General features: G+C 48.9%; 1 protein-coding gene across 4 annotated transcripts in view; it reads right to left on the bottom strand.

Annotated features, from left to right (window-relative positions):
- The window catches only part of KCNIP2 (potassium voltage-gated channel interacting protein 2), a 652,480-nt gene that overhangs the window by 13,550 nt on the left and 612,643 nt on the right, over window positions 1-26,287 (bottom strand). For all 4 annotated transcript variants that reach the window (XM_063962382.1, XM_063962381.1, XM_063962380.1 and 1 more), the window contains 6 exons: window positions 18,925-19,049; window positions 15,379-15,448; window positions 10,334-10,404; window positions 5,173-5,280; window positions 1,783-1,887; window positions 404-466 (listed from right to left, as the gene is read on the bottom strand). In XM_063962382.1, coding sequence (XP_063818452.1) covers window positions 404-466; window positions 1,783-1,887; window positions 5,173-5,280; window positions 10,334-10,404; window positions 15,379-15,448; window positions 18,925-19,049 — 542 coding nt within the window. The remainder of the gene's footprint in view (window positions 1-403; window positions 467-1,782; window positions 1,888-5,172; window positions 5,281-10,333; window positions 10,405-15,378; window positions 15,449-18,924; window positions 19,050-26,287) is intronic.

Raw genomic sequence — 26,287 nt, 5'->3', positions numbered from 1 at the left:
CTTCCGCCAGCTACCGGTAGAGGCCTAGCAAGTGGCTAGTGGGGATTCGTCAGCACCACACAGCTGTGGTAAAGCAGTGCGTCGGCACATACAGAGCAGAACCGTGGTTCCAAACGCCACGGCAGGTTAGGAGTTTGGTGGTGGCAGCGAGAACCCGCCCACAGCGCAGTGGGTGGAGTCAGTAACAGGCGGTTACTGACGGTAAGCGGGAATCCCCTATGTGGTCAGGCCTCGTGCGGCTTGACCTTCCATTCTGTGCGCAGTCGACGGGACGCGGCAAGCGGCGAGTGCTTCCGTACGGTACCGTCCTGTCACAGACCCCCTATATCTTTCTCCACTTTAACTCTCCAAGCTTTGATAAATCTCCCCCACTTACTTTTTTCTGTCAGCCATAAATATTTACCTTCTGACACGATTCAATGAATTCTTCAATTGTGACTACGCCATCCTTATTTTTATCCATTTTCTAAAAAACAAACAAACAAAAAACCTATAAAACACAACAAATATAAGTACAGCAATACAGAATGCATTATAGTTTTTTCCACCTCACTGGGAGCCTCAGGTATAAGATAACGCAACCTTTAGACAGCATTACCTAGCGGCAAAAAGCGACAATCTTTTGTTAAAGTGAGCCAGCTTGTAACTTAAATAGATTCCATGATGTTTTCTGTGCCAAAATGTTCTGCACATTGGGGGCTATTCAATTAGAGGTGATGTGCTGCCGAACTGGGAATATATCTGTCAATTATAGTAGGCTCAGCATTGCTACTTTTCCTGAGCACCTCTATGGGGGGGGTGAGGAACATGTACTGTAGCACTGTTTCTGGCTGTGATGTGCCGTTCCGGATCGCAACATACTGGCTGAGGCGCTAATTGAATTGTTCCTTTACTTTATTATTAGTGATGTGCAGTTTGGTTTTCCTGAAATACTAACACATCCCAACTTAGGGGATCTGAGTCAAATAGAGTCCCAGTTCGGAATCCCTTTGGGGTTCCGAGTGGAACCAAGTTCCGACTCAGGTCTGTTGTTAGTTCGGAACTCAGATTTAAAAACTGAACTCGGGTTTTGGATTGCATGTAAAAAAGTTCAAATTACATGATATTAGCTGTTTTTATCGGTTTCTTTTTATTTATCAATTTATATCGATTTAACAGGACTCCAAAACTGAACAAAAAACCGAATCCGAACCAAAACACTTCAAGTTAGTTTTGCAAAACCAAAACACGGGGTCCACAAACAGCTCTAAGTATTACGTACAAGAAACGGGTTTACAAATGAACCCATCTGAAATCAGTCTCTAGGGTCTTTGTAGATGTAACCAAAGTAAACAGAAAGCAACGTAATTTAGTACAGGGGGTCTCATCTCTGTCCCCTCAAGGACTAATGTAAAATGTTTCCCTAAGCACTGTGAGTGACTATACCCAAAACGTATTACACAGTCCTTATACAACATCAAAGGATCCATTATTGTTACGGGGGAAATGAGAAGTTTTAAGCCCCAGTACTTAGTAGGCATAGCCAAGTATGTGGGGGCATGCCTTGCTGTGAATATTGTCCTACCCCTATGACGGAGGTGGTGTGTTACAGTCCTGAGAGCATAGCTCCTTCTTATCTGGCTCAGGCCCCCTGAGGGCTGGACCGAGTTACTCCTGCCCCACCACCACAGACCAGCATTAAGGAAAACTTGCTTTACAGAACCAATAATACCTGTCACAACTAGAATGAGAAATGTACACTGATATCTGATACTCGTCTAAGCAGAAGGGTGAGTAATTCACCTGAAAAAAGTTCTCCACGTGTTCCCTGGGAGCCTCCTCCCGCATGTTTGGGTACGTATACTTGCCCATCATGTCATATATAGATTTCATGATGTCCATCATCTCCTGCATAGAGAATACACACAGATAAACAAATTATTACCAGAGGTCACACCTATAATACTGTCAGATCAGCAAGGTGGATATAGGAGCACCGCTCTCCAGGGCTTGGGATGGAACACTAGAATGGTGGTTTTTGCTTTACATGAACTAAAAAATGTGAACATGGGTCATCGGCCGGCTGGGGGCTCGATATGAGGCTGTTTAATTAGTAGAATGAGAACAATCTATTTGTGAAACTATGCTGTGCGTCACATACAGCAGTGATTAGTGGCGGTGGACTGTCTGTGAGTTTATGTAAATGCCGGCACAAGTGCCTTCCCATGTGTACATCCATTCGCCCAAATGTGCAAGGACTGAGATGCCCAATTTTAGCGCCCGTGCATGCTGTAATACCGATTGGTGCGTCCTTAGATGCCACCATTAGTATCACCATCTAAACTTCCACTAACGCCTTGACAAGTGCAGTTTCTCCATCTGAACACGGGGGGTCATTCCGAGTTGATCGCTCGCTGTCGTTTTTCGCAGCGCAACGAACAGGTTGCTACTGCACATGCGTATGCACCGCAATGCGCAGGCGCGTTGTACAGCTACAAAGTGGATCGTTGCTGAGCAATGGATTTAACAAAGAATCCATTCGCACAGCCGATCGCAAGGAGATTGACAGGAAGAGGGCGTTTGTGGGTGTCAACTGACCGTTTTCTGGGAGTGGTGCTGCGAACGCAGGCATGTCCAGACATTTGGAAGGCGGATGTCTGACGTCAATTCCGGGACCTGCATCGCTGGATCGGTCGCACAGGGTAAGTAACTCTTAACCTGGTCTTGTTCTACACAAAACTTTTTTTAGCATAGCAGGGCTGCACAAGCGATCACAGCCTTGCTATGCAAAAATACACTCCCCCATAGGTGGCATTTTGTTGATTGCACGGGCTGCAAAAAGTTGCAGCGTACGATCAACTCGGAATGACCCCCATGGCCTCCTATGCCTGCGGATGTGTGTCTGGGAATGCAGCCGCCTGCATTGACCCACCCAGTGATGCACTCAGGGGGGTTTCTGAGTACCCAGATCCCCCCCCACACACACACACACACGCATGATCCGATAATCCCCAGATACCCATATTTTAGGCCCAGTATGATGATAAACCTCTGAATTGCAGCCAGTTTTACCATGTGGGGGAGGGGTCTAAGCACACGGTGCCTGGTTATGCCGCAATCTACAATCTGCAGCATGGTAAGTGTGTGTGTGTGTGTGTGTGTGTGTGTGTGACGTGAATGTATATGGGCTAAATATATATATATATATATAGTTACACAAATATATACAGTACACATGGAACCCCCATAAAAATCCTGCATTTTCCCATGACGTACACAACACTACTATAACATGCCCACTGAGCTGGCCATTTTTGTGTGCAATTCTTGCCGCATGGAGCGTCTCATGAGCATGTCACAGGGCATGTCACTGAAAGCGTTTGCGCGCAGAGACGCTCAGGCCAATCTGAGACGGCCTGTACCTGCCATAAGTCTGGCGCAGGTTTTCGATGACGGGATGAATGCTTTCGGCATTGCGCTCCAGGCAATTATACATCGTACGTAGAAGCTGACATTGTGCGTCTCGGTCCTTGCACACACACATGCCGCTATTACACAGGGGAAGGGCTTTGTAGTGCCATCAGCATAAAGCCACAGATGCACCTGCAGCAAAACACGACTGCCGCTGCGTGCAACTCTAAATTAGCCCAGAAGCCCTTAGTATCTTATTTCTCATGAAACATGGGAGAATCCTGCATTAGTTTTGCGCAGCAATGATAAACAAACCTCTCAGACATAATTTATCTCAGCATAAACACTGCAGGGTTAGTGACGGTTATTTATTGGGGATCAAAGCGGCACACACAGAGGTGCACACCGCCCTCTATGTTCTAGGTCTTCATTAGCTCCAACCTGTCCAGTGCTGTACAGTAGTGTGGAGGAGCAATACACTGGGTGACCCCCGTTGCCCTCTGCCAAAACCGCCAGAGGGCTCTCAGAATGGGCCTTGGCATAGTTGCCACAGCCTTACTTTGTGACTGCACTGGGACAGACGATACTCCAAATGATGGCAGCAACTGAGTCGCTAGCTGAGAGAAAGAGCCTCTGATGTGGCAGTCTATGCAGAACAGCCCTGCTGGAGGAGCGTCTTCCAGAGCTCTTAGATCAATGTCTTCTGCTCCATCTGCAAAGTCCTAAACAACACCTGGGCAGCAGGTACAACTGTGGTCTTAGGGCAAAGTAGCCTTTGGAGCATATTCTAGTGAGGAGGCAGGTACAGTAGGATTAGGCCCCTGAATCTGCCTGCTTGCTATTTTCTGGTAGGTGGGATCCAGTGGCAGATTTTTCCAAGGGGCTACAGCCATCAGAGCCAACCCGATGAGCTCCAGGGTAGAGGGACAGACCTTCCATGGGTGTATCATTCACCTTGGTTTCCAGTTGCCTGACTGCAGAAGTGCCTTCCTTCTAAAGAACAGGTGTGGAGCCTTTGCCACATTTACAGAGAGATGCTGTAGTCATTCCATGACTGCTGTATAGTGACATGAAGAGCACAACCAACCTTATCCTAGACAAATAACAAGGGGGGTAATTCAGACTTGATCGTAGATGTTCTAAACTTAGCACATCTACGATCACTTTCACAGGCATGTGAGGGAACGCCCAGCACAGGGCTAGTCTGCCCCGCATGTCTGGCTCTGCCCATCTCCCCCCCCCCCCCCCAAACAGGTACAAAAACATTGCATGGCGACGATGCTTTTGTACCTAAAGAGTAGCTCCCTACCAGCGCAGCTCGTGCGTGCTTGCAGGGTGCTACCCGTCGCTATCCAGGTCGCAGCGGCTGCATGTGACATCACGCAGCAGCCGCGGTCCGCCCCCTCCCCCCGGAAGGTTCGGGTACGCCTGCGTTGCTCGGACTGCGGCCCCAAAACGGTGTCCCAATGCCACCGACCCGCCCCCTCTTGCCCAGCGAACGCCTCTGCCAGGCAGAGTCGATCGCTGGGCTGAGATGCCGATCGCATCTCTGTCATGCGCTGGTGCACTGCGGCACCTGTGCAATTCAGACCTGATTTCAACCTGTGCAAAAACGCACAGCAGCAATCAGGTCTCAATTAGCTGCCAGCTCTTCAGAATTTTTTATTTTTTTTAATTAGTGTTACATTTTACTATTTTCCTTTAGACAGAATATGTCGGCATCGGGTTTCTCTCAAACCATTTCTATCTGTGGGAATAAAGCATCACTTTTGTGAGCCGTACCTCTTTAGTGATGCAGCCGTCTTTGTTTAAATCGTACAAGTTGAAGGCCCAGTTGAGTTTGTCGTCTATGCTTCCTCGTAGGATAACAGACAATCCTGCTACAAAATCCTGCGGATAACAAAACAGATAACAAAATAAGGGTAACAGAACAGATGTCTACAGCAGTGGAACTCACAAGCCGTAGGGTTAAAAAGAGCATCAAACAAGAAACCCTTTATATTGCTGACATTCTGTTGACAGTCAATATATCGACAGGACAATGGCGACACTGTTGTAACAGTGTCGACATCAGGGCCGGATTAACAATGGGGCGGATGGAGCTGCAGCTCCAGGCCTCCCATTGAAAATAGGCCCACAGCTTGCTGCAGTTAAGAGGGCCATAATCGCCGGCATTACAATGAGTCACTCTGACTCATTGTATGCTGCTGCAGTGCCGCCAGACAGTGCCCCGGCCCCCAGTCTGTAAATCCCGGCACTACACACCACGCTGGCCGCTGCCCGCCTCCGTCACGGCACACCGCGCTGGCCGTTTTTTTAAAAAAAAGGAGAAGATTGACTTGATATCCTGGTAGACTGGCCTGAGATGGGGCTGCGGAAAGGATGGGGACTGGTCACAAGAGCAGCGCCAGTGCTCAGCCACTTGCTGGAGCTCCTTGCTTTTACACCCTGCCTAATGAGGTACTGTAATAACACAGCTCCACGTCATGTACATTGTGCGTGTGTGTAAATATTATATTATTGTTACATATTACACAACTGTTATTCTCTGTCACTCGTGTTATGTTGTATATGTATCTACTTTATCCTGTTTTCTTTCTCTTTCCTCCAATCTCCCCCTGTGCTGCTCTTGTCTCCCTGTTATTCCCCCTGTGTTCCTCTTGTCTCCCCCTGTTATTCCCCCTGTGTTCCTCTTGTCTCCCCCCACCGTTATTTCCCCTGTGTTCCTCTTGTCCCCCCCCGTTATTCCTCCTGTGTTCCTCTTGTCTCCCCCCGTTATTCACCATGTGTTCCTCTTGTCTTCCCCCATTATTCACCATGTGTTCCTCTTGTCTCCCCCCGTTATTCCCCCTGTGTTCCTCTTGTCTCCCCCCGTTATTACCCCTGTGTTCCTCTTGTCTCCCCCCGTTATTCCCCCTGTGTTCCTCTTGTCTCCCCCCGTTATTCCCCCTGCGTTCCTCTTGTCTCCCCCCGTTATTCCCCCTGTGTTCCTCTTGTCTCCCCCCCCCCCCGTTATTTCCCCTGTGTTCCTCTTGTCTCCCCCCCCGTTATTCCCCATGTGTTCCTCTTGTCTCCCCCCGTTATTCCCCCTGTGTTTCTCTTGTCCCCCCCCCCGTTATTCCCCCTGTGTTCCTCTTGTCTCCCCCCATTATTCCCCCTGTGTTCCTCTTGTCTCCCCCCCCCCCGTTATTTCCCCTGTGTTCCTCTTGTCTCCCCCCGTTATTCCCCCTGTGTTCCTCTTGTCTCCCCCCATTATTTCCCGTGTTCCTCTTGTTATTCCCCGTGTTCCTCTTGTCTCCCCCCGTGTTCCTCGTCTCCCCCGTTATTTCCCCTTTGTTCCTTTTGTCACCCCCCGTTCTTCCCCCTGTGTTCCTCTTCTCTCCCCCCGTTATTCACCCTGTGTTCCTCTTGTTTCCCCCCATTATTTCCCCTGTGTTCCCCTTGTCTCCTTGTTATTCCCCCTGTGTTCCTCGTGTCTCCCCCCCCCCCGTTATTCCCCGTGTTCCTCTTGTCACCCCCCGTTATTCCCCGTGTTCCTCTTGTCCCCCCCCCGTTATTCCCCCTGTGTACCTCTTGTCTCCCCTGTTATTCCCCCTGTGTTCCTCTTGTCACCCCCCGTTATTCCCCGTGTTCCTCTTGTCTCCCCCCCCCCGTTATTCCCCCTGTGTTCCTCTTGTCACCCCCCGTTATTCCCCGTGTTCCTCTTGTCTCCCCCCGTTATTCCCCCTGTGTTCCTTTTGCCCCCCCCCCCCGTTATTTCCCGTGTGTTCCTCTTGTCACCCCCCATTATTCCCCCTGTGTTCCTCTTGTCTCCCCCCCCCCCCTCGTTATTCCCCCTGTGTACCTCTTGTCTCCCCTGTTATTCCCCCTGTGTTCCTCTTGTCAGTCCCCGTTATTCCCCGTGTTCCTCTTGTCTCCCCCCGTTATTCCCCCTGTGTTTCTCAAATTCCCCCCATCTCCTCCTGTTCTTTCTTGTTCCTGCCGGCTCTCCCTATTCATCTGAGCTAAACAACCACAGCTTTATTTATGTGACAATTACCAGCCCATGCTGTTTAGGAGCCTCCCATTTTCCCTTGTTCTTCTTGTCTTACTCCCATCTCCTCTGTTCTTCCTGCTGTTCCTACCATCTCCCCATCTTCCTTCAATGTCTTCCTCCTGTCTTCTTTCAATCTACCCTGGTTCTTCCCCTGGTGTTCATATTTCCTCCCCTGTCCTGCACCCCGTGTGTCTCCCTCCCTCCATGTTCCTGCCATCGATGTGAGGTCAAATGTGTGGCCATAGCTGTCCTTTTTGTATGTGGCGGTTACCAGTGTTGTAGAGGAACCTCTGTGCAGGCCTAGGGCAGGATGTACTAAGCATCCGCGATGTGGTACAGTACATCCCAGCTCTTATCAGGTATATATCAGCACTGTATGTACCTAGAAAATCACAAAGGACAGCTCTTTCAATAAGAGCTGTCCTTTGCGCATGCAGAGAGTCAAGCTTCGTCCATCGGGGGTGCTGGGAAGGATCCAATTGGACCAGAGGGAATTGCAAAGAGAAATAAAAAATATGATTTTCTAAGTTTTGGCTGCATTTTCATCTGTAGTACATCCCACCCTTAGGGGGTCATTCCGAGTTGCTCGCTAGCAGTTTTCAGCAGCTGTGCAAACGCATTGTCGCCGCCCACCGGGGAGTGTATTTTTGCTTTGCAGAAGTGCGAACGCCTGTGCAGCCGAGCGCCTGCAAAAACATTTTGTGCAAAACAAGACCAGCCCTGGACTTACTCTTCGTGTGCATTGATTCTAACGTTGGAGGGTTGGCTTTTGACGTCACCCACCCACCCAGCGTTCGCCCAGCCACACCTGCGTTTTCCCTGGCACGCCTGCATTTTTCCAAACACTCCCAGAAGACGGTCAGTTGACACCCAGAAATGCCCCCTTCCTGTCAATCTTCCTGCATTGTGCCGTGCGACTGAAAGCTTTGCTAGAACCTGTGCAAAACCACAAAGGACTTTGTACCCGTACGTTGCGCGTGCGCATTGCAGTGAATACGCATGCTCAGAAATGCTGATTTTTAGCCTGATCGCTGTGCTGCGAACAACGGCAGCTAGCGATCAACTCGGAATGACCCCCTTAGTGAGAGAATTGGTGAGTAGAAGTATGTTTGTAGGTGATTGGGGGCAGCCAGAGAAATATGTCCTAATTAATGTCGTCGCTGCATGCACACCTTACTGTAACAGCAGTGAAGGTTGCTGCAAATTATATAGAATATAATTTTTTTTTTATATGGGGTGGGTGTGCAGGGAGCTCCAAAACATATTGTTGCACATGGGTCCACCACTCACTAGTTCTGTCACTGGTGTGTCCGTCCCTTTATGTGCTTTTGGAATCGCATATGTCTGCTGATGTAGTAATGGGATGGAGTCTATTCCTATACCATGCATCCACAAATAAAGTTCTGTGTACAGCGCTGGCACTATACATATAATGGTGATAATAATCTGTGCTCTGTGTATAGATATCAGTTATTAATGTATAACCCTGATCCATATTTGTCACATCGAACCTCTTCTAACAGTACTACGCTGCATTCCAGGGGCTACCTGGTGCATCATGTATAAGGGGCTACCTGGCGCAATGTGTATAAGGGGCTACCTGGCACAATGTGTATAAGGGGCTCTGCCTGGCACAATGTGTATAAGGGGCTCTGGCTGGCGCAATATATATAAGGGGCTCTTCCTGGCATGTATATGGGGTACTACTGTGCGGTGTAATGTGAATTGGTACTATTATGTGGCCACGCCGCTTCCTGTAAAGCCACACCCCTATTTTTTTTACACGCGCGCACAGTGTCCCTGTTTTCAATGGGGAGAGGAGGAATCGCCAAAGGAAATGTTCACCCTGGGCACCACAAGGTCTATAACCAGCCCTGACTACAGCATATACAGACTATGGGGGAGGGGGGCACAGTAATACACATACAGACTAGGAGGGAAGGGGGGCACACTGACGCATTTACAAACTAGGAGGGTAGGAGGGCACTCTGACGCATATACAGACTAGGAGGGGAGGGGGGCACACTGACACAATATAGACTAGGAGGGGAGGGGGGCACACTGACGCATATACAGACTACGAGGGGAGGGGGGCTCACTAATACACATACAGACTAGGAGGGGAGCACACTGACGCATATACAGACTAGGAGGTGGCACACTGCGCATATAGAGACTATGAAGGGAGGGGGGCACACTAATGGGTAGCTATACAGACTAGGAGAGGGGGGGGCACATTAATGCATGTACTTTGAAGGACACACTCCTTTTTCAGTGGCCATGCCCCCTTTTTAGGCGCGTGCAACAGTAATCCTGTTTCATTTGCCATACCCCCACTTTAAAATTCCCACTTCGACAACCACTGTATGTGTGTATGGGTCTGTCGCTCTGCTCCTCTATTAAATGGTTAACAGTAGGCACTAGCTACAACCTCCATGGAGATAGCCACACCCATAGCAAAGGCCACACCCCCTATTTATACCACCCTCATCGCAGCACTTGTCATACCTCCTGCCAAAGCACACAATAGGCCCTTCATACATTTCAGCTCCAGGCCCATTTGGACCATAATCTGGCACTGGTCGACATGGTAGATTTAAACATGTCGCTTAACGACATGTTTAAAGTTATAATGCCGACACTGCAGCAATGCTTTAAATAACATTTCAACAATGTCAACACTGTTCCGTCGATTTCATGTTGTCGACATATTGACTATCAATGGTATAAAGATCGAGAAAGTACTACTTCCCCATCAAACGGTTATTAAAACTCAACAGTATTGACATAGTATTTGGCCTCATTAAAACATTATGCTGGGTAAAGCAATGTTCAATATAACTGGGGCAGCTGAAAGAGAGCAGTATATATTTGCGGATGTATGTAAAGCTGATCGCACGCTCTCACCTCAAAGCTGACGGAACCACTGTGGTCGGTGTCAAAGGCGTTAAATAGAAAATGTGCATACATGCTGGAGTCTAGGATACAAACAGAACAAAGAACGTTAAAGAGCCAGTAAACCCCATATCGTATATTGCACAATGGGGGTAATTCCAAGTTGATCGCAGCAGGACATTTTTTAGCAGTTGGGCAAAACCATGTGCACTGCAGGGGAGGCAGATATAACATTTGCAGAGAGAGTTAGATTTGGGTGGGTTATTTTGTTTCTGTGCAGGGTAAATACTGGCTGCTTTATTTTTACACTGCAAATTAGATTGCAGATTGAACACACCACACCCAAATCTAACTCTCTCTGCACATGTTATATCTGCCTCCCCTGCAGTGCACATGGTTTTGCCCAATTGCTAACAGAATTCCTGCTGCGATCAACTTGGAATTACCCCCAATACATGATGTACTGTATATGGAAGCAGTTCCCATCTCTGCTGATAACTGTCAGTGTTTAGAAAACATGGGTCTTCAACCTGCGAACCTCCAGCTGCTGTGGAACTACACATCCCAGCATGCCCTGCCACAGTTTTGCTATTAAGGCATGCTAAATCTGTGGCAGGGCATGCCTGGATGTGTGGTTCCACAGCAGCTGGAGGCCGCAGGTTGAAGACCCATGAAGGTCTGTATTGTTTGTTTTATATGAATTTAGGGAACTACAACAGCATGAGTATATATATATATATATATATATATATATAGGGCCGGTTCTGGCGCTCTGTGCGCCCCGGGCGGCAATAGGGGCGTGGCTTCGTACAGGGGGCGTGGTCATTTACGCCCCCTGTACAGATTGAAATGATGTGCGGTGCGCGATGACGTCATTGCGCACCGCACAGTAAAGGACCTCTCCACGAAGGGAAACTAGACGCGTACGCGTCTAGTTTCCCTTCACAGCGGCAGCGGGGGGCACACAGCAGCAGCGGATCTTGCCCTGGTGCGGCGCCCTCCGGAAGGCGGCGCCCCGGGCAAAAGTCCTGCTTGCCCGTGGCAAGATCCGCTACTGTATATATATATATATATATATATATATATACAATATATACAGCACTGTGCAAAAGTTTTAGGTAGGTGTGGGGAAAATGCTGCAAATTGAGGCTGCTTTCAAAAATAGAAGTGTTGATTATATATATATATTTTTATTTTTTTTTTACCATCATTGAGTCTGTCTGGAATTACATGAAGAGACAGAAGGACCTGAGCAAGCCTACATTCACAGAAGATCTGTGGTTAGTTCTCCAGGATGTTTGGCACAACCCGTGGCCACAACTAGGGGGCACGTGCCCGGGGCGCAGAATTTTAGGGGTGGCAACACACAGGGCTCTCTATACCCACTACGTGTGTCTGTCCTCAAAGCACTGTGCACCTCTACCGCCAGCTTCCCCTCTGCCGATCTGACTGAGCCATCCCCTAGCCTGTGTGAAGTCTGACCTAAGCAGGAAGGAACCAGAGCCGGAAGTGCACCTTGCCGGAACACTATGGCAGACTGCATTTATATAGATAGTTGCCAAAAAGATAAATAAAAAAAAAAGTTGACTAGATTGGCCAAGAAGTTCTTATCTACAGTACCGTCAAATTGTTGAGGAGGAGGAGGAGGAGGAGATAGGCTGCACAGATGGACCGGGACTCCACTATACCTTTATCATTGTGGTAGTCTCTAACATCCACTTCCGGAAACATTCAGGACAGGGATAATCCAACACAAGACTTTTTTTTTTGTGTGTGTGTGGGGGGGTAAATTACTGCCTTGCCCCGGGTGACGAGAAGCCTATTTTTGGCCCTGCACAACCTCCCTGCCGAGTTCCTTCAAAAACTGTGTGCAAGTGTACCTAGAAGCATTGATGCTGTTTTGAATGCAAAGGGTGGTCACTCCAAATATTGGTTTGATTTAGATTTCTCCTCTGTTCAGTCACTTTGCATTTTGTCACTTGATAAAAATAAACTATTAACACTTCTAGTTTTGAAAGCATTCTTACTTTGCAGCATTTTTTCCACGCCTGCCTAAAACTTTTGTACACTACTGTGTTTATATATAAGCTAAAAAAAATCTGTCTGTTTGGCCCAGGTTATGAAGTCCAGTTCACATTCAATGGGACCGTCTACGTGTGTTGCCGAATCAGACAGTGATCTTGCTGTGTGACCCATTATATCCAACAAAAGAAGGGACTGTTCTGAGCTAACCAGATAATGCTCAAAGATCCTTTTGTAGCAATAGCTATCAATAATAATGTTCTATTTAATTGTCCCCTTACCAAACTACAATATTTATCACAAATTGCAGAGGAGAGCATGCATGTCAAACGCCCACATTCATTAACCATGGAGAAACAAGATCTTCTGCATATTCTTCTCAAATTTAAGTCTCCTACTTGTATGAATGGGTCAATACAGGAGGTACCTAATGCCCACGTCGACCTAGTGACCATGTCGACCTAATGCATGTCTAACAAACGTGGTCGGCCCAATGTATGTCGACCTAACTCATGTCGACCTAATGACCGCCATCCGGTACACAAATATCTTCTACTTTAATGTCCACATCATACTCCACCATTGTTGCAAGGTTCCTTAAAAGATATATATGTGCAAGTCCTGCAGTATGTATCAGACTCTGAGCACTGTAAGTCTGGGGCATGACTGCAGGTACTAACGCCATCTCCAGATAACATTAGCCTGCTTACCCCTGCAACTTACTACAGACAGTGGTGCCGAGAGAGGGGGGAGAGGGTACAAATTACCCGGGCCCAGGTCTGATGGAGGGGCCCAATGAGGGTCCAGTATGGGCCCAGGCCCCCTCCCCCTTACCTAGCAGCAGCAGATGCAGCTCTTCTCCTCAGCCCATCACACGCCGCTGTGTACTGGGCAGCAGCGTGGCCATGGAGGTGCTTAAAATACTATTTTTTTCAGTATATTTTTCTAAGGGTACATGACCACACCTCCTGTGATTAGGCCACGCCCCTTGACAAGTACCTGGGCCCATCCTGGCTCTCGACTGCCCTGAGTACAGAAAGAGGGTCTGGATTGCAAAGAGAGATCCATTTATATCCCTCAGCCTCCTCCAGTCCTCACTGAGCCAACGTTTGCATATACGCAGTAGCACACCTGGGCTGAACCCCAGCAGTGTAAAGCATGAAGAATGCGAATGGTTATCGGAATACGAAGGCCTCTTCTTTGCATGGACTGCATATTCTTACTAGCTGTGTCCCTACTAGAGTTGTGTGATACATAGGACCAAAAAGTAAGCAAACAAAACTATAGACACATTGATATACTGTAGATAGAAAACAAATTGTGGATGTACCTGAAAATATTGATACATCAAGCATAAAATTATGAAGAAACTGCAACTTTATATAACCCGGCTATGTAGGCGGCAGTGGTTCCCAAACTTTTTTGAATCACGGCGCCCTAGAGTATCAGATTATTTTTTTCCATGGCACCCCTAGGCCAAAAGTTTCTCAGTGAGAAATTTAGAAATAAATATGAAATTAAGAAAATTGTGTTTATATGTCATCCTTAGGTTCAATTGTGTGGTGAGGGATAAGATTTGCTTCTGTTTATCCACATATTTTATGACTGACAGCCACCAGCACTGGTTTTGCCTATTACACTGACCATAAATAATTTTCATTTGTCCTGGACCACCCAACCCGGGGCACCCCTAAAAGTGATCTGAAGCTCCCCAGGGTGCCACAGCACACAGTTTGAGAACCACTGGCCTAATGAATGATATCACCCAGAAATCTCTACCACTGCAGACTGCAGTCCCCATTAATTTCAGTAGGGAATGCAGTCTGACCCCTCTGTACCAAACATTTTTGGTCCCTTTAACTGACACCTTCCTCAGATGGCATAAACCGCTTTATGTCTATGGCGGTACATTCAGAGGAGAGGGATCTTACAATCCCTCTTCTGCAGCCGCCGGCTGGATCCCATGTCTGACATTCGCTGCTGCACGATGTAAGATTCTCTTGTCAAAGACTCCTCAGATATGGCGGAATGTGACTCGCAGGGACAGCGTTTATCGCTGACCCCGTCCCTGCGAGTTTAGAACATAGGGCCTAATTCATGTTTCTACTGACATGCTTTAGCATGTGCGGTTATCTTGGCTTTGCTCCTGCTTATGTCAGCAAGTCAAGCTGCCGCCCAGGACTGAAAAGAGATGCCCGCCGGAGCCATCGCAAATCCATTCACAATTGCGCACACATTCGCAGCCTATATGCAAAAATGAGGAACATCGAGGTTAAGGGTTGGCCTATGGCTAAACAGACTAGACTCAGCAGTAGCAATGCAGACGCCATGTTTTTGCACGTTCAAGCCCGCAGCTGACGGCATATACACGCCCCAAAAAATGACATAACACGTCTGCGTTTTTGCAACAATTCCCTGTTAACACCCAAATGGTCACTACCTGTCAATCATTTCTCCATACAATCCTCACTGCGAGCAGGATAGCAGCTGCACCTTAGCGTATGCGCAGTGTGATTGCAGTACATGCGCAGTCTGACGATAATCGCTCACAACTGAACATAAGCGGTTACCAAGAAGTCATAGGTTGAACAATATTTCACAGCAGTTCTCAGCATACAAAGTGTAAATTCTCAAGAGACCATTGATCCAGGTGCCCATAACAGTAGCCACCTGTCTGGCCTATCACCTGGGCGACTAGTTCACCATCAGGACCACTGTCTCTTGTGTCTGGAACCATTTTAACAGCAGGCTGACAGGTGTCTGCAATCATGCTTGCTGCTGCTGACCAGACTTGATCAAACTGAATACCTGGACTAGATTCCGCACCCTGCTGTATACTGTATCCTGGAATCCTAGGAACATCTCACTGATGCCAAGTCCCTCGGCCAATCGTAATATACATTGCTACGAAGCGAGGTGTTTCAATCCCTTTAACCTGGGGGAGGCTCAATCACTGTTGTTGTCTTTTGTTTTGACATTATAAGTGTCTCAGTAATAGTACATTATACACGTACACATTATAAAGTACATCTTACCTCCTTGTGGAAAAAACTGGGAGTAAATCTGTTTGAAATTATCTTCGTCGACAATGCCGCTAGGACATTCCTGTTACAACGAATAAGATCATTAGCTTGTAAATGAAAAGCAAACATACAGGTAATACATATGTATTTCTTATTTCATTTACTGTATGTCTAGATACTCAGGGGGACATTTACTAAGCAGTGATAAGAGCGGAGAAGGGAGTCAGTGGAGAAGTTGCCCCATCAACCAATCAGCAGCTCTGTATCATTTTATAGTATGCAAATGATAGATGTTACTTCAGTGCTGATTGGTTGCCATGGGCAACTTCTCCACTAGCTCACTTCTCTGCTCTTATCACTGCTTAGTAAATGTTCCCCTCAGTCTCATCACTACCAGGCACCATAAGGCTGCGCTTGTACACCTTTCCATTAAGTGTAATTAAGTATTAACATACCAGGTCTGACGCCATTTGTTCCCCAGGGTCATATTTAAAAAAAACAAAATCAGAGTTTGACCCTTGTATGCGTCTAAATAATGAATCGGACATTGAGAGCCTTCACCAGCAATCATTAAAATTAGGATCATTTTGCCAAGGTCCAAGGACCTCTCTCTCACCATTGTGTGTTGTGTAGCCTGAAAACTGAGCTCCGGTGCCGCTTGTTACGTTTTACTTAGTATACTGAAGAACATCCAGGTTGAGAACCTGAGACGTTACAGCAGGGTCATCACGAGCTCTTTAATCATTTATAATCTGACTTTCGAGAAGTTTAACTGTCTTCTGGCAGATCCACGCGCGTCAAGGACAGAAGAAAAGTCTCCACATATACAGGATGCTATAGGCCCTGACGCACAAGTGTATCTGTGGCCTGCTCTGCATGGATGTGGAAATCTGGGCAGATGTATTAAGCCTGGTCAAGGGATAAAGAAGGTATAAAGCGGTGATGAGCGCAAGGTGAGAACGCACCAGCCAATCATTACGGATTACAAAAATGACAGTTAGGAGCTGATTGGCTGGTGCGTTATCATCTTGCACTTATCACTGCTTTATCACGTCTTTGGGGAACATTTACTAAGCAGTGATAAGAGCGGAGAAGTGAGCCAGTAGAGAAGTGGCCCCATCAACCAATCAGCAGCTCTGTATCATTTTACAGTATGCAAATTATAGATGTTACTTCAGTGCTGATTGGTTGCCATGGCCAGCTTCTCCACTGGCTCACTTCTCCGCTCTTATCACTGCTTAGTAAATGTCCCCCTTTATCCCTTCTCCGGGCTTAATACATCTGCCCCAATATGTGGACACTGAACAAGATTTCAAAGCTTGAGGAGAGATAAAGTGGAGAGAGATAAAGTACAGAACAATCAGCTCCTAACTGTCATGTTACAGGCTGTGTTTGAAAAAGGGCGACAAAGCTGACTGGTTGGCATTTTATCTCTCTCCACTGTATCTCTCTCAAAGCTTTGATAAATCTCCCTCTTCATGAGAACGCAGCCTATTCATTCACGTAGATCAGGGTTATCCACCGATGCAGGAGAGCTCACCAATGTGGAAAAGGGACACACAAGTTCTGATTTTCAGTTGCGTGGTCCCTCTGCCCCACCTCCGAGCCACAAAGTCCCGCGGTGGGGTAGAGGAAGTCGGGGGGGAGTACACATCACTGCTGGTGAATAGATGTTGGGCACATGCTCACGGCATCTACACAGTGCAGTGAGAGTCTCTGGAGGCAGCCCAGCATCTCCGGGCGTGCTGGATGCATCCCCAGAGTGATGAATCAGGAATGCTGTGAGGCCACGCCCCCTACCCATTAGACCACACCCCTTTATGGGCGTGTGCAAGAACCCGATTTCAACAGCATATATGTTGGGAGGTATGGTTCATGGACGCAAACGGTGAGTTTATTTATACAGCTCATGCGCAGAAGCGAATTTACACATATGTTGGCTGTATTCTGAGTAGGACGGGACTCCGATGGATTCTGTTGTTCCGTGATATAGGGTGCAAACTGGTCAGTGGAAAAGCAATACGTGTGATTCAGAATAATCGCCCATAATATCCTTCTAATCTGCAAACAAGATATTGAGACTTTCACTTGCTTGCACCTCATGTCACCTGTCTGTCTCTCCCCACCCCCTAGATTGTAAGCTCCTTGGAGCAGGGCCCTCTCCCCTCCTGTCCTTACAGCCCTCTTCTCTCACACTTCAATTACAGCTGTCTCCTACTCAGCGATCGTCTAATCCCACATCTCCTCTTGCTCGTTACCGTTTATCTCTCCCAATGGCTGCCTGCCCCTAGTAGTACGCCGATTACTCCTTTGCTTCCTCACATCTCAGCTGTAGTGTGTACTGAGACTTGTGGTGCTAATTGTTACCTGTGTTTCAGTTTTCCTGTTACTGTAATGTTAAGTTCTGTGTACCCTGTATTGTTCTAATGTCTGCCGTACATGCGGCGCTGCCAAACACTTGTGGCGCCCTGTAAATAAAATGTAATAATAATAATATGCGACTAAGCAGCACCATGCGTCCAGTTTTTAAATATTTTACCCAATTTTCATTATTGTTTTGCACTGCGAATGCAACAAAAGCACAAAGTACAAGGGCTGTGCACACAAATGTGTCTTTGTGTAACACAGCAGTGTGCGACAAGGTAAAATGACTAGAGACCGGGGGACAAAAGGGCTGAGCTCTGCGTCCTGCTTCCCACAATATCGTGCAAATTTACACTGCAACGATTGTGACAAAAGTGCAATCCCTAAGCACCAAGTACACTACAGTACATTCATGTCTGTATGCAGCTGTCGGGATTCTCATGGACGGTTTGCTGCTGTCGGTACCCTGACCGCCGGCATCCCGTCCATCAGGACAAAAGTGCAATCCCTGAGCACCAAGTACATTACAGTACATTCATGTCTGTATGCAGCTGTCGGGATTCTCATGGACGGTTTGCCGCTGTCGGTACCCTGACCGCCGGCATCCCGTCCATCGGGAAATCATACTGAACCCGTGGGATCCAGTCTCTAGGTCGACAGTAACTAGGTCGACACTATGTAGGTCGACCACTATTGGTTGACAGAAACTAGGTCGACAAGGTTTCTAGGCCGAGCGCAGCGGTAGCGGAGCGAGGCACCTCGCCCGAAGCATGGCGAGCGAAGCCGTGGGGACACGGTGCACTAATTGGGGATCCCGGTCACTCTACGATGAAAACGACACAAAAAAAATTAAAAAATCATGTCGACCTTTTGACCTGTCGACCTAGAACATGTCGACCTAGAGACCTTGTCGACCTAGAGACCTTGTCGACCTAGCATCCCTGTCGACCTAGTTACTATCGACCAATAGTGGTCGACCTAGACACTGTCGACCTAGTTACTATCTACCTTCCATACCACACCCTTACCCATATAGGTCTATATTGAGCCATCAAAGTATGAATAATAGCACACGGTTACTGATAATGTACATTGGTCTCTACAGGTCCAAGCCTGCAGCACTGCAACATATTATATGGAAGTACTGAGGTATGACGTGCCAGGTTGCATGGACGGTACAGTCTGTATACTTACATTCTTAAAGCCTCGATAGAGTACCTGAAGTTCTCTTTTCGTGAATTTGGTTTGTTCTTGTAGTTGTTCCAGTCCTTCTGGACGATGGCAAACTGTAGACAACTCAAACTCATCCTCTATACTGTCTGGTAGAAGATGGAGAGAAACAGGACATTAAAACAATGTTATGGCCAATTAGGCACGTCTACGTTGACACATGCAATTTGTCTGATAATTCTATATATAGTTCAGTTATATATTTAAAGACTAAATATATGATATAAAATGCAAAACATAAAATACTTGTAATAAAATTCCACCATTCCACGTCTCCATTTAAATTAATAAATGTGATGAGGAGGTGAGATGTGAACATTCCAGAAATATGGCAGTGTGCAGTAAGTTATTTATGAGACTTTTTCATGAAAATGGCAACACTCTTCATTAATTGTTAACCCACTGCACATTCAGAGTATGACACAGGTCAGTGCTTAGGACCTAACTCAGACCTGATCGATGTTGTGCGATTTTGCCGCCCATAGAGAGTGAAATCCCGCTCCATGCAAGTGTGTGAATGCATGTGTACGCCGTGCGAAACCTTAGCCAAACAGCGGACAGCTGCAAACCCGTTCGCAACTCACTCACCATCGAATGATTTTTGCATTCGGTGCAGTCTGTGTGTAGCCCAGGACCTACTCCTGCACTGACCTACAGCATACTTGCCTACCCTCCCAGAATGGGCGGGAGGCTCCTGAAAAATCGGGTGACCCTCCCGGCCCCCCGGAAGAGCAGGCAAGTCTCCTGATTTCAGGGGTCACCCCCTGTCCGGCCGCCCACTTAGCGAGTAAAGTGGGCGGTCCGGGCAGGCGATGACGCCATTCTTGTTGAATCGCGTCATCATAGCCACGGCCCCTGCTGTATAATGCCGGTAATAGCGGCATTACACAGCGGGGGTTGTGGCTTACATGACGCGATCCAGCAGCCACGCCCCCGTTCCCACTCTGACCCGCCCCCCTCTGCACGTCACCTCACTGCCCGCCTGCCCTGCTGAGCCGACCGGCTGCTCTCTCCCGGAGAGAGCAGCCCAAAAGTCGGCAAGTATGACCTACAGTGCCATACAAACAGGCTGATCTAGGGTTCGGACTGGCCCACAGGGGTACCAGGGAAACCACCGGTAGGCCCCACTGCCTGAGGGCCCACTCCTTCCTCTAGGGATCAGGATCCAGACTGTGCACTTGTATTATGCATGGTAGATATGTTGCATTACACTGCACTAAACTATTGTGTATTTCAATCCTCTGTGGAGGCTGGCCACACCCCCTTTGTAGGCTAGCCACACCCCTAAGTTTGGCCCCCTATAACTGCATTCCCCCGGTGGGCCCTTCATACCCCAGTCCGACACTGGGCTGATCGTGCCGGAGCTGACGTCACACACCTTCCCTGAAAACGCTCGGGAACGCCTGCGTTTTCCCTGACACTCCCAGAAAACGGGCAGTTACCACCCACAAACGTCCGCTTCCTGTCAATCAGCCTGTGTTCGCCTAGCGCTAAAAAAAACGCAGGATGTTTTCGCAGTTTAGCCTCACGCCTGCGCATTACGATCCATACGCATGAGCAGTCATTCGATAATCGGCCGCTGTGCCATTTTTCACACCAGCAATCAGGGCTGAGTTAGGCCCTTAGTTAGGAGTCCCACAGACAGACTGTTGCCCCCCGACTGAGATCAGTAGTGTAAGATAGGAACTTTGAGCTCTCTTTGGGAAATATAATAGGCAGAACATTAATGAAAAGGGTTAAGTTGTGTCTTTAACTCCACATGAAGATCTATATAAAAACAGCAATTCCTCTTTTCTGTACGTTGGAATTCTGGTCTGCATTCTCAGGATTCAGCACTGACTGACATATAAGAAAATTCAGGGGCGAATTTAGGGGTGAGGGTGCCCCCGGGCACAACAGTAATAGTCGACACCCCTGCATAATTTTATCATTTCATTGATTGGTTATTAGCCCTCATTTGTTGATTGCCAATTTAATAGAATTAAAAAAAAAAACATACATTTTGATTTTTAGTATTTATTCTGTATACATATTTACTAAGTAGGACCGCTTATAGGGGCAGTAAGTGCATGTTGTCCTACCCATTTACACTCCACTGAAGTTGGCTTATGGGGGGTAATTGAGATGCGGTCGCCAATGCGGGCCGCAGCGCAGTTTGCAGAAATCGCATTCCCGATGGATGTGACCGCAGTGTGATTGACAGCGGCGGCTGTCGGTAGGGCGTTGTCACGGCATTGCGGGGGTGGGCCGAAGGAGGACGGGCCGGGACCTTCCTAATGGGAAATTTGCCACTGCCACTGTGTATATTTCATTTCACGGTTGTCGTGTCTCCACCAGAGATAACAATCGATGAATAATAATACAATGAAAAAGTTTTGTTTTGTAAGTCAAAAATTGTTATAAGGCATATAAACTGATATGAAGGGTGGATATAGAATCAGGACTTTGAAATTAAATGGTTTCTTTAAATACCCCCCCCCCCCTTTTCTCCTCACAATGCGTTCTATATACACCCTTCATATCAGTTTATATGCCTTATAACATTTTTTTACAAAAAAATAATTATTTACTAATTTTTTCATTGTATTATTATTCATTGATTGTTACAGTATCTCTTTTTCTTTGAGGATCACCCATCTGAATAACTTACCATCATTAAGAATCACCATCAACATATTTAGGACATCATTATAATGTTTTATGAACATGGAACTTCAAAATAAACATGTGAACTGCCTCCTATAAAGTGCAACACAGGCCACTTCCGGTCAATGGAACGTAAACAACCATTTGGAACGCATATGACGTCACTTCCGGTACTTCCGGACCGGAAGTGAGCGGAAATGCAGATGCGGCAACCTCTGATAGGATCTACACTAGGATAAAGGCACAGACAACTGCACAGGGGGCAATCAGCCTTGAAAAAGGGACAGCATAGTCCCGAAACGCGCTGGATTTGCCCTGCTGTGCCTTATTCCATTATTATCAAGACGGACAACCTCTGCATGCTGTGGGTCTTGTGGACGGTCATTTGGGAATTAAATCTCTGGAGCCTATAGCTGGGTATTTCCCGGGGTACTTTGCTTTCTCAACACCTGCGGCTCCCACCAAATATACGGGTACGATCACCTTCCTGCCTTCATTGTAATTCACCACATGTGTTTTATATTTCTATATTTGTCAGATTTTATGTTCATTTTATTAAATATTTTTACCATATTTTGATACCTCATTTGACATCTATATTGGAGATATCATATTTACACGGATCTAGCACCTATTAGGGAGTGTTTACATCTCATTGCTATTGTCTATCCCAGGTTTTGCACTACCAAGCCAACTAAATACTTATGGCTTCCAGGGCATGGAACTTTCAGGCCCCTATGATGACTGAGAGTGTCAGCAAGCACATTGTTCTCTCAGCTTGGGGATATGTGGTTATGCGGACATAGGAGTGCAAGCCTGGCCAGTCACCTCTGAATAGAAGAAGCATTTGTTTGTAAATGTGTCTTTTTTTTGTCACTTGGACACAAAGCCCTCTTGCTATTAGTTAGAAAACTTGTTGCATAGCAAGAGCCATACAGGCAACAGTTTTAGGTCTTCCTTCATATTGCTCTCTTGTCTCCCGCAGAGACGAGTATGTTGTTAAGCTCATTCCCTCACAAATGGAGAGGAAATAATGATACAGAAATGAATAATTGACTGTTTCTGTTGGTTACAAAAACCATACTAAAAGAAGCTGAAGGCTGCATAAGCCTGAAGCCATATAAGAGTCCAATTTTTTGTGATTGGTTGTTGATGACTAAGCAGTTGCTAGGCAGATCAGTGTGTTCTTGGGTATTTTCCTATAGGATCATAGGGCTGTCCATCAAGGGTGTAGGGGTTGGTCTTGGAAGAATATATAAGCCATGATCATATGACTCAGCTTCCTCTTGCCATTTTGGAATGCCCAGGAAGGCTGAGTACAGAGTGCACTTGTTTCTGATTTTATGGTTTAAGTAATTCCTTGTGGTGTATCCTTGTGGCCCGGTTTTGCCCCCCCCCTCCCCTCCCCTCCCTTTCTCTCCCTACGTGTCTTCCTGCAGGTGAATAGGGTCCTTGAGTCCCTGTCCCCTGCGCTCCTCTGCCCGCATGCCTGCTTGTCCTCTCCCCCGCCCCTCCTCGTTTGGCTGCAGCCACGGGCTTCCGGCGCGGTCGTCCCCGGAGCGGGGCCTCCCCTGTCCCCTTCCCGGCATCCGACCGTGCGCGGCGGGGTCGTGCCGCTTCGGCCCCCGCTTCTCCCCCTGCTGCTCCGCCGTGCGGGGTGGTGTGGCGCCCCTACAGCAGCAGGCTCTAGCGTTGTTCGGCCGCGGTCGCGGACTTCAACCCCGGCGGCTGTTTGGCGCCTGGCGGCTCTCCTCCGGTTCGTGCGCCCTGCGTTCGTCCCCTGCTCCCTCCCCGTTTTCCGGCCTGAGTGCCCACGTGGCAGCGGCGTTTTTCAGCACGCCGGGTATTATGGCCGGGGAGGGTATGGGGCTGCGGCGGCTCCAGCACTGCATGTTTTTCTGATGCACTAGGTGCATCTGGGACATGCCACCAGGCTGGGAATTTGGTTGCCAGGTCCCTCAGTGGGGGTGGGTGGGTTATCGGGGCCCAGGCGCCCTGGTTTTGAGGACGGGTTTGCTGTAAGGGGTGCCGTTACGCGGTTGGCCCCCTTTAGCTGGGGACGCCTGCCGCTGGGCTCACGGCGGGGGTCTCGCCCGCGTGCGCCCCCCCCTTCTAGCACGGGGCTGTTCTGTCCTGCGCCCCCTCTCCCCCGTGTCGCGGCTTGCCGGTGCCCCCGTAGTTCTGGGCTGCTGTGGTGCGGAGGGTGGCGGCGGAGTCGCCGGTAGTGGCGTCTGTCCACCTGCCTGGCCCTGTCCCTTGTTTCTCCAGCGGCTGGGTTTGCCGGGGGGCGGTTCCGGTAGTTGTTACCCGGAGCTCGTCCCTGCCCCATTCCGCAGGCCGTTACCACATCTACCGTGCCGCGCCATCCGGGTCTGCGGGCTCCTACCCCTGCAACTTATCACCCTATTGGCTCAGTTTTTACCCCCGGGGGTCAGCCCACGTGGTCGGTCATCTGCCCTCGGGGCGACCCCCCTTCCTCCCCCCCCTCCTGACTGTGCCTCCTGTTGATTCATCAAAGCGCGGGCGCTTCCGGCGCTTGTTGTCCCCTCTATTTTTGTCTGCGCAGGTGTCTGCGGGTCTGGACGAGTCGGGCGTCCGCACGAAGGAACCGGAGGCCGAGGAGGGATGCAGTGGCAGCGGACGACGCACCGCCGAGATCGGTGGCGGTGGCGACAGCTGATGGTGTTCCAAGACCTTCAGACACCGGTGAGCATGCTGTTGTTTCTATTTATTGATACAGTATTCCTTAACCTCTGTAGTGTCCTCTGGCTCTCCTTGGCGCCCGCGTTGGTGGGCTAGGCCCATTGCGCGGCGTGGGACGTTAGGCGTTCTCGGAACGGGACGGAGGCGGCGGCTTCGGTCCCCTCCGCCGCCCCCCCCCCTTTCCCCCTGAGGTTCGCGGCGAGGGCAGGCGGGTGCTTTGGGTTTTTGCGGATGGTTGCACCGGGCGCGACCTGCCTACCATCCTAGCTGGGTGCAGTAGTTGTGTTAGCGTTTTAAATCCGAGGTTAACGCGCGGGTTGATTACGACGTGAAGTCCATCGGGCTCGGGGGTTAACGTCAATTTCTTGGGGTTGTGTTTGGGGGTCACCCGGCAGGCCGGACCTCACAGTGGGGTCCCTGATCGCGGGGCCCTCGCAGTTGGTGTTTCTGTTTCACGCTCCTTGGTAGGGAGGGGGGTTCTGCTTATGGCAAGGGCTAGTACACCATAGGTCCACTCCCGTGTCCGGCACTCCTGCAAATTTGCTAAGCCGGTCTCCCGTCCAATGACGGTGCCCCGGCCGCGAGCGGGTGTTGTAAGTCCGCGCACGCTTTAACGCTTCAGGTTCGGCGGAGGGTGGTCGCCAAATCGGCTTGGGGCTCGTGTGGGCCCTATGCCGTTTTTTCCCCTCTTCCCGGCTTGTGCTTCTTCCCTGTGGGGTTGTTGCTAGGGACCCCGGGCTAGTGCCGCCTTAGCCTACATTTATCGTATCTTCAGGGGGTTTTCTTTTCATGCTCCATTTCCTAGACCGCGTGCGGGGTGAGTGTTAGTCTTTTAGGGACTCTGCGTTTTGATCCGTGAATATGGGCCGGGTACCTCCCCTTTTGTTTAACTTATACGTGGGTCTTGTATGTGCCACTTCTCCGGCGTCTCTATCACCTCCAATTTTTAGGGCCTCGATTAGGGGCCTGGTTTCTCTGCTGACAGGTTAGTATCCCTGAATTTTTTCGGTCTCATGTGTTTTTCTGAGATATTCTGCACTACATTGCGCTGGCGCGACGGTCCGGATCCGGTCCCTTTGGTTTCTCGCTACAGGAACTAGTTTCTCTTTAGGGGTATGGAAGGAAATGTGGTTTACAGCCGTCCTTCGGTAGGGGGCCAGGTTTTTGTCAGGGTCATGGGGGATCCTGTTGCCCCGGTACGCGGCTGCGGCCCTATCGGTTGCCTGAGGTTCTGGGGTTGGCGCTGGGCACAATTGCGGCTTGCTGTCGCCTCCTCGCTGACAAGGTACCGACACTGTTGGTGTTTTATTAACAACGGCTGGGGTTAACGGGAAGTCGGTTTAAGCGGGTGCAGTTGTTGGCTCCTCCCCTTTGGCGAGCAGGTTTATCCCCATGGGTGGCATAGTTTTTCAGGAATCCTAAGGGCCCCTGCGGGGTCGACCAGGTAGCGTACCGCGGTTTCCCTTCCCGCGGGATCAGAGATGTTTGGGTGGATTTGGTCTTCATTACTATAGTTTTTCCGTGGAGGTTGTTGTGGCCTCCTCCCCCTTGTTCCCTATGGTCCCCCCAGGCTTTGCGGCTGTTGCAACAACTGCGTGGCTGCTGGCGGTGCAGTTTTACCATCCCGCTCCGGAGTCGGAATGGGTTGGCGGATGCTTTGTCTCTTTGCAATGTGATGAGTGCCGCGAGTGGGTTCCGGGGTGGCGTCATAAGGTTTTCTCATGCCTGTCTTCTGGCGGGTGGATTGTCCAGGCGGGTTGGCTACTCGGACAGGTCATGCGTTGGCTCCTTCCTCGTTTGGGGCGTCTGCTGCGTCCCGGGGTTCTTTCAGTAGGTTGGGTACAGCGGGTGTGTCCCTGGTAGACGGTTTGCTGGTTTTCCTGTTCGAGCATTATTTGGGAGGGGGGTCCTAGGCGGCCATGTATCCTGCCTTTGCGGGCATTTCCTTCCGTTCTAGACTGCGCAGGCTGGTGGACCC

Source organism: Pseudophryne corroboree, chromosome 3, assembly GCF_028390025.1.
Source record: "Pseudophryne corroboree isolate aPseCor3 chromosome 3, aPseCor3.hap2, whole genome shotgun sequence".
In the NCBI taxonomy this organism is placed as follows: Eukaryota; Metazoa; Chordata; class Amphibia; order Anura; family Myobatrachidae; genus Pseudophryne; species Pseudophryne corroboree.
The sequence above is the reverse complement of the archived record's forward strand: the minus strand, read 5'-3'. Positions and strand labels throughout refer to the sequence as shown.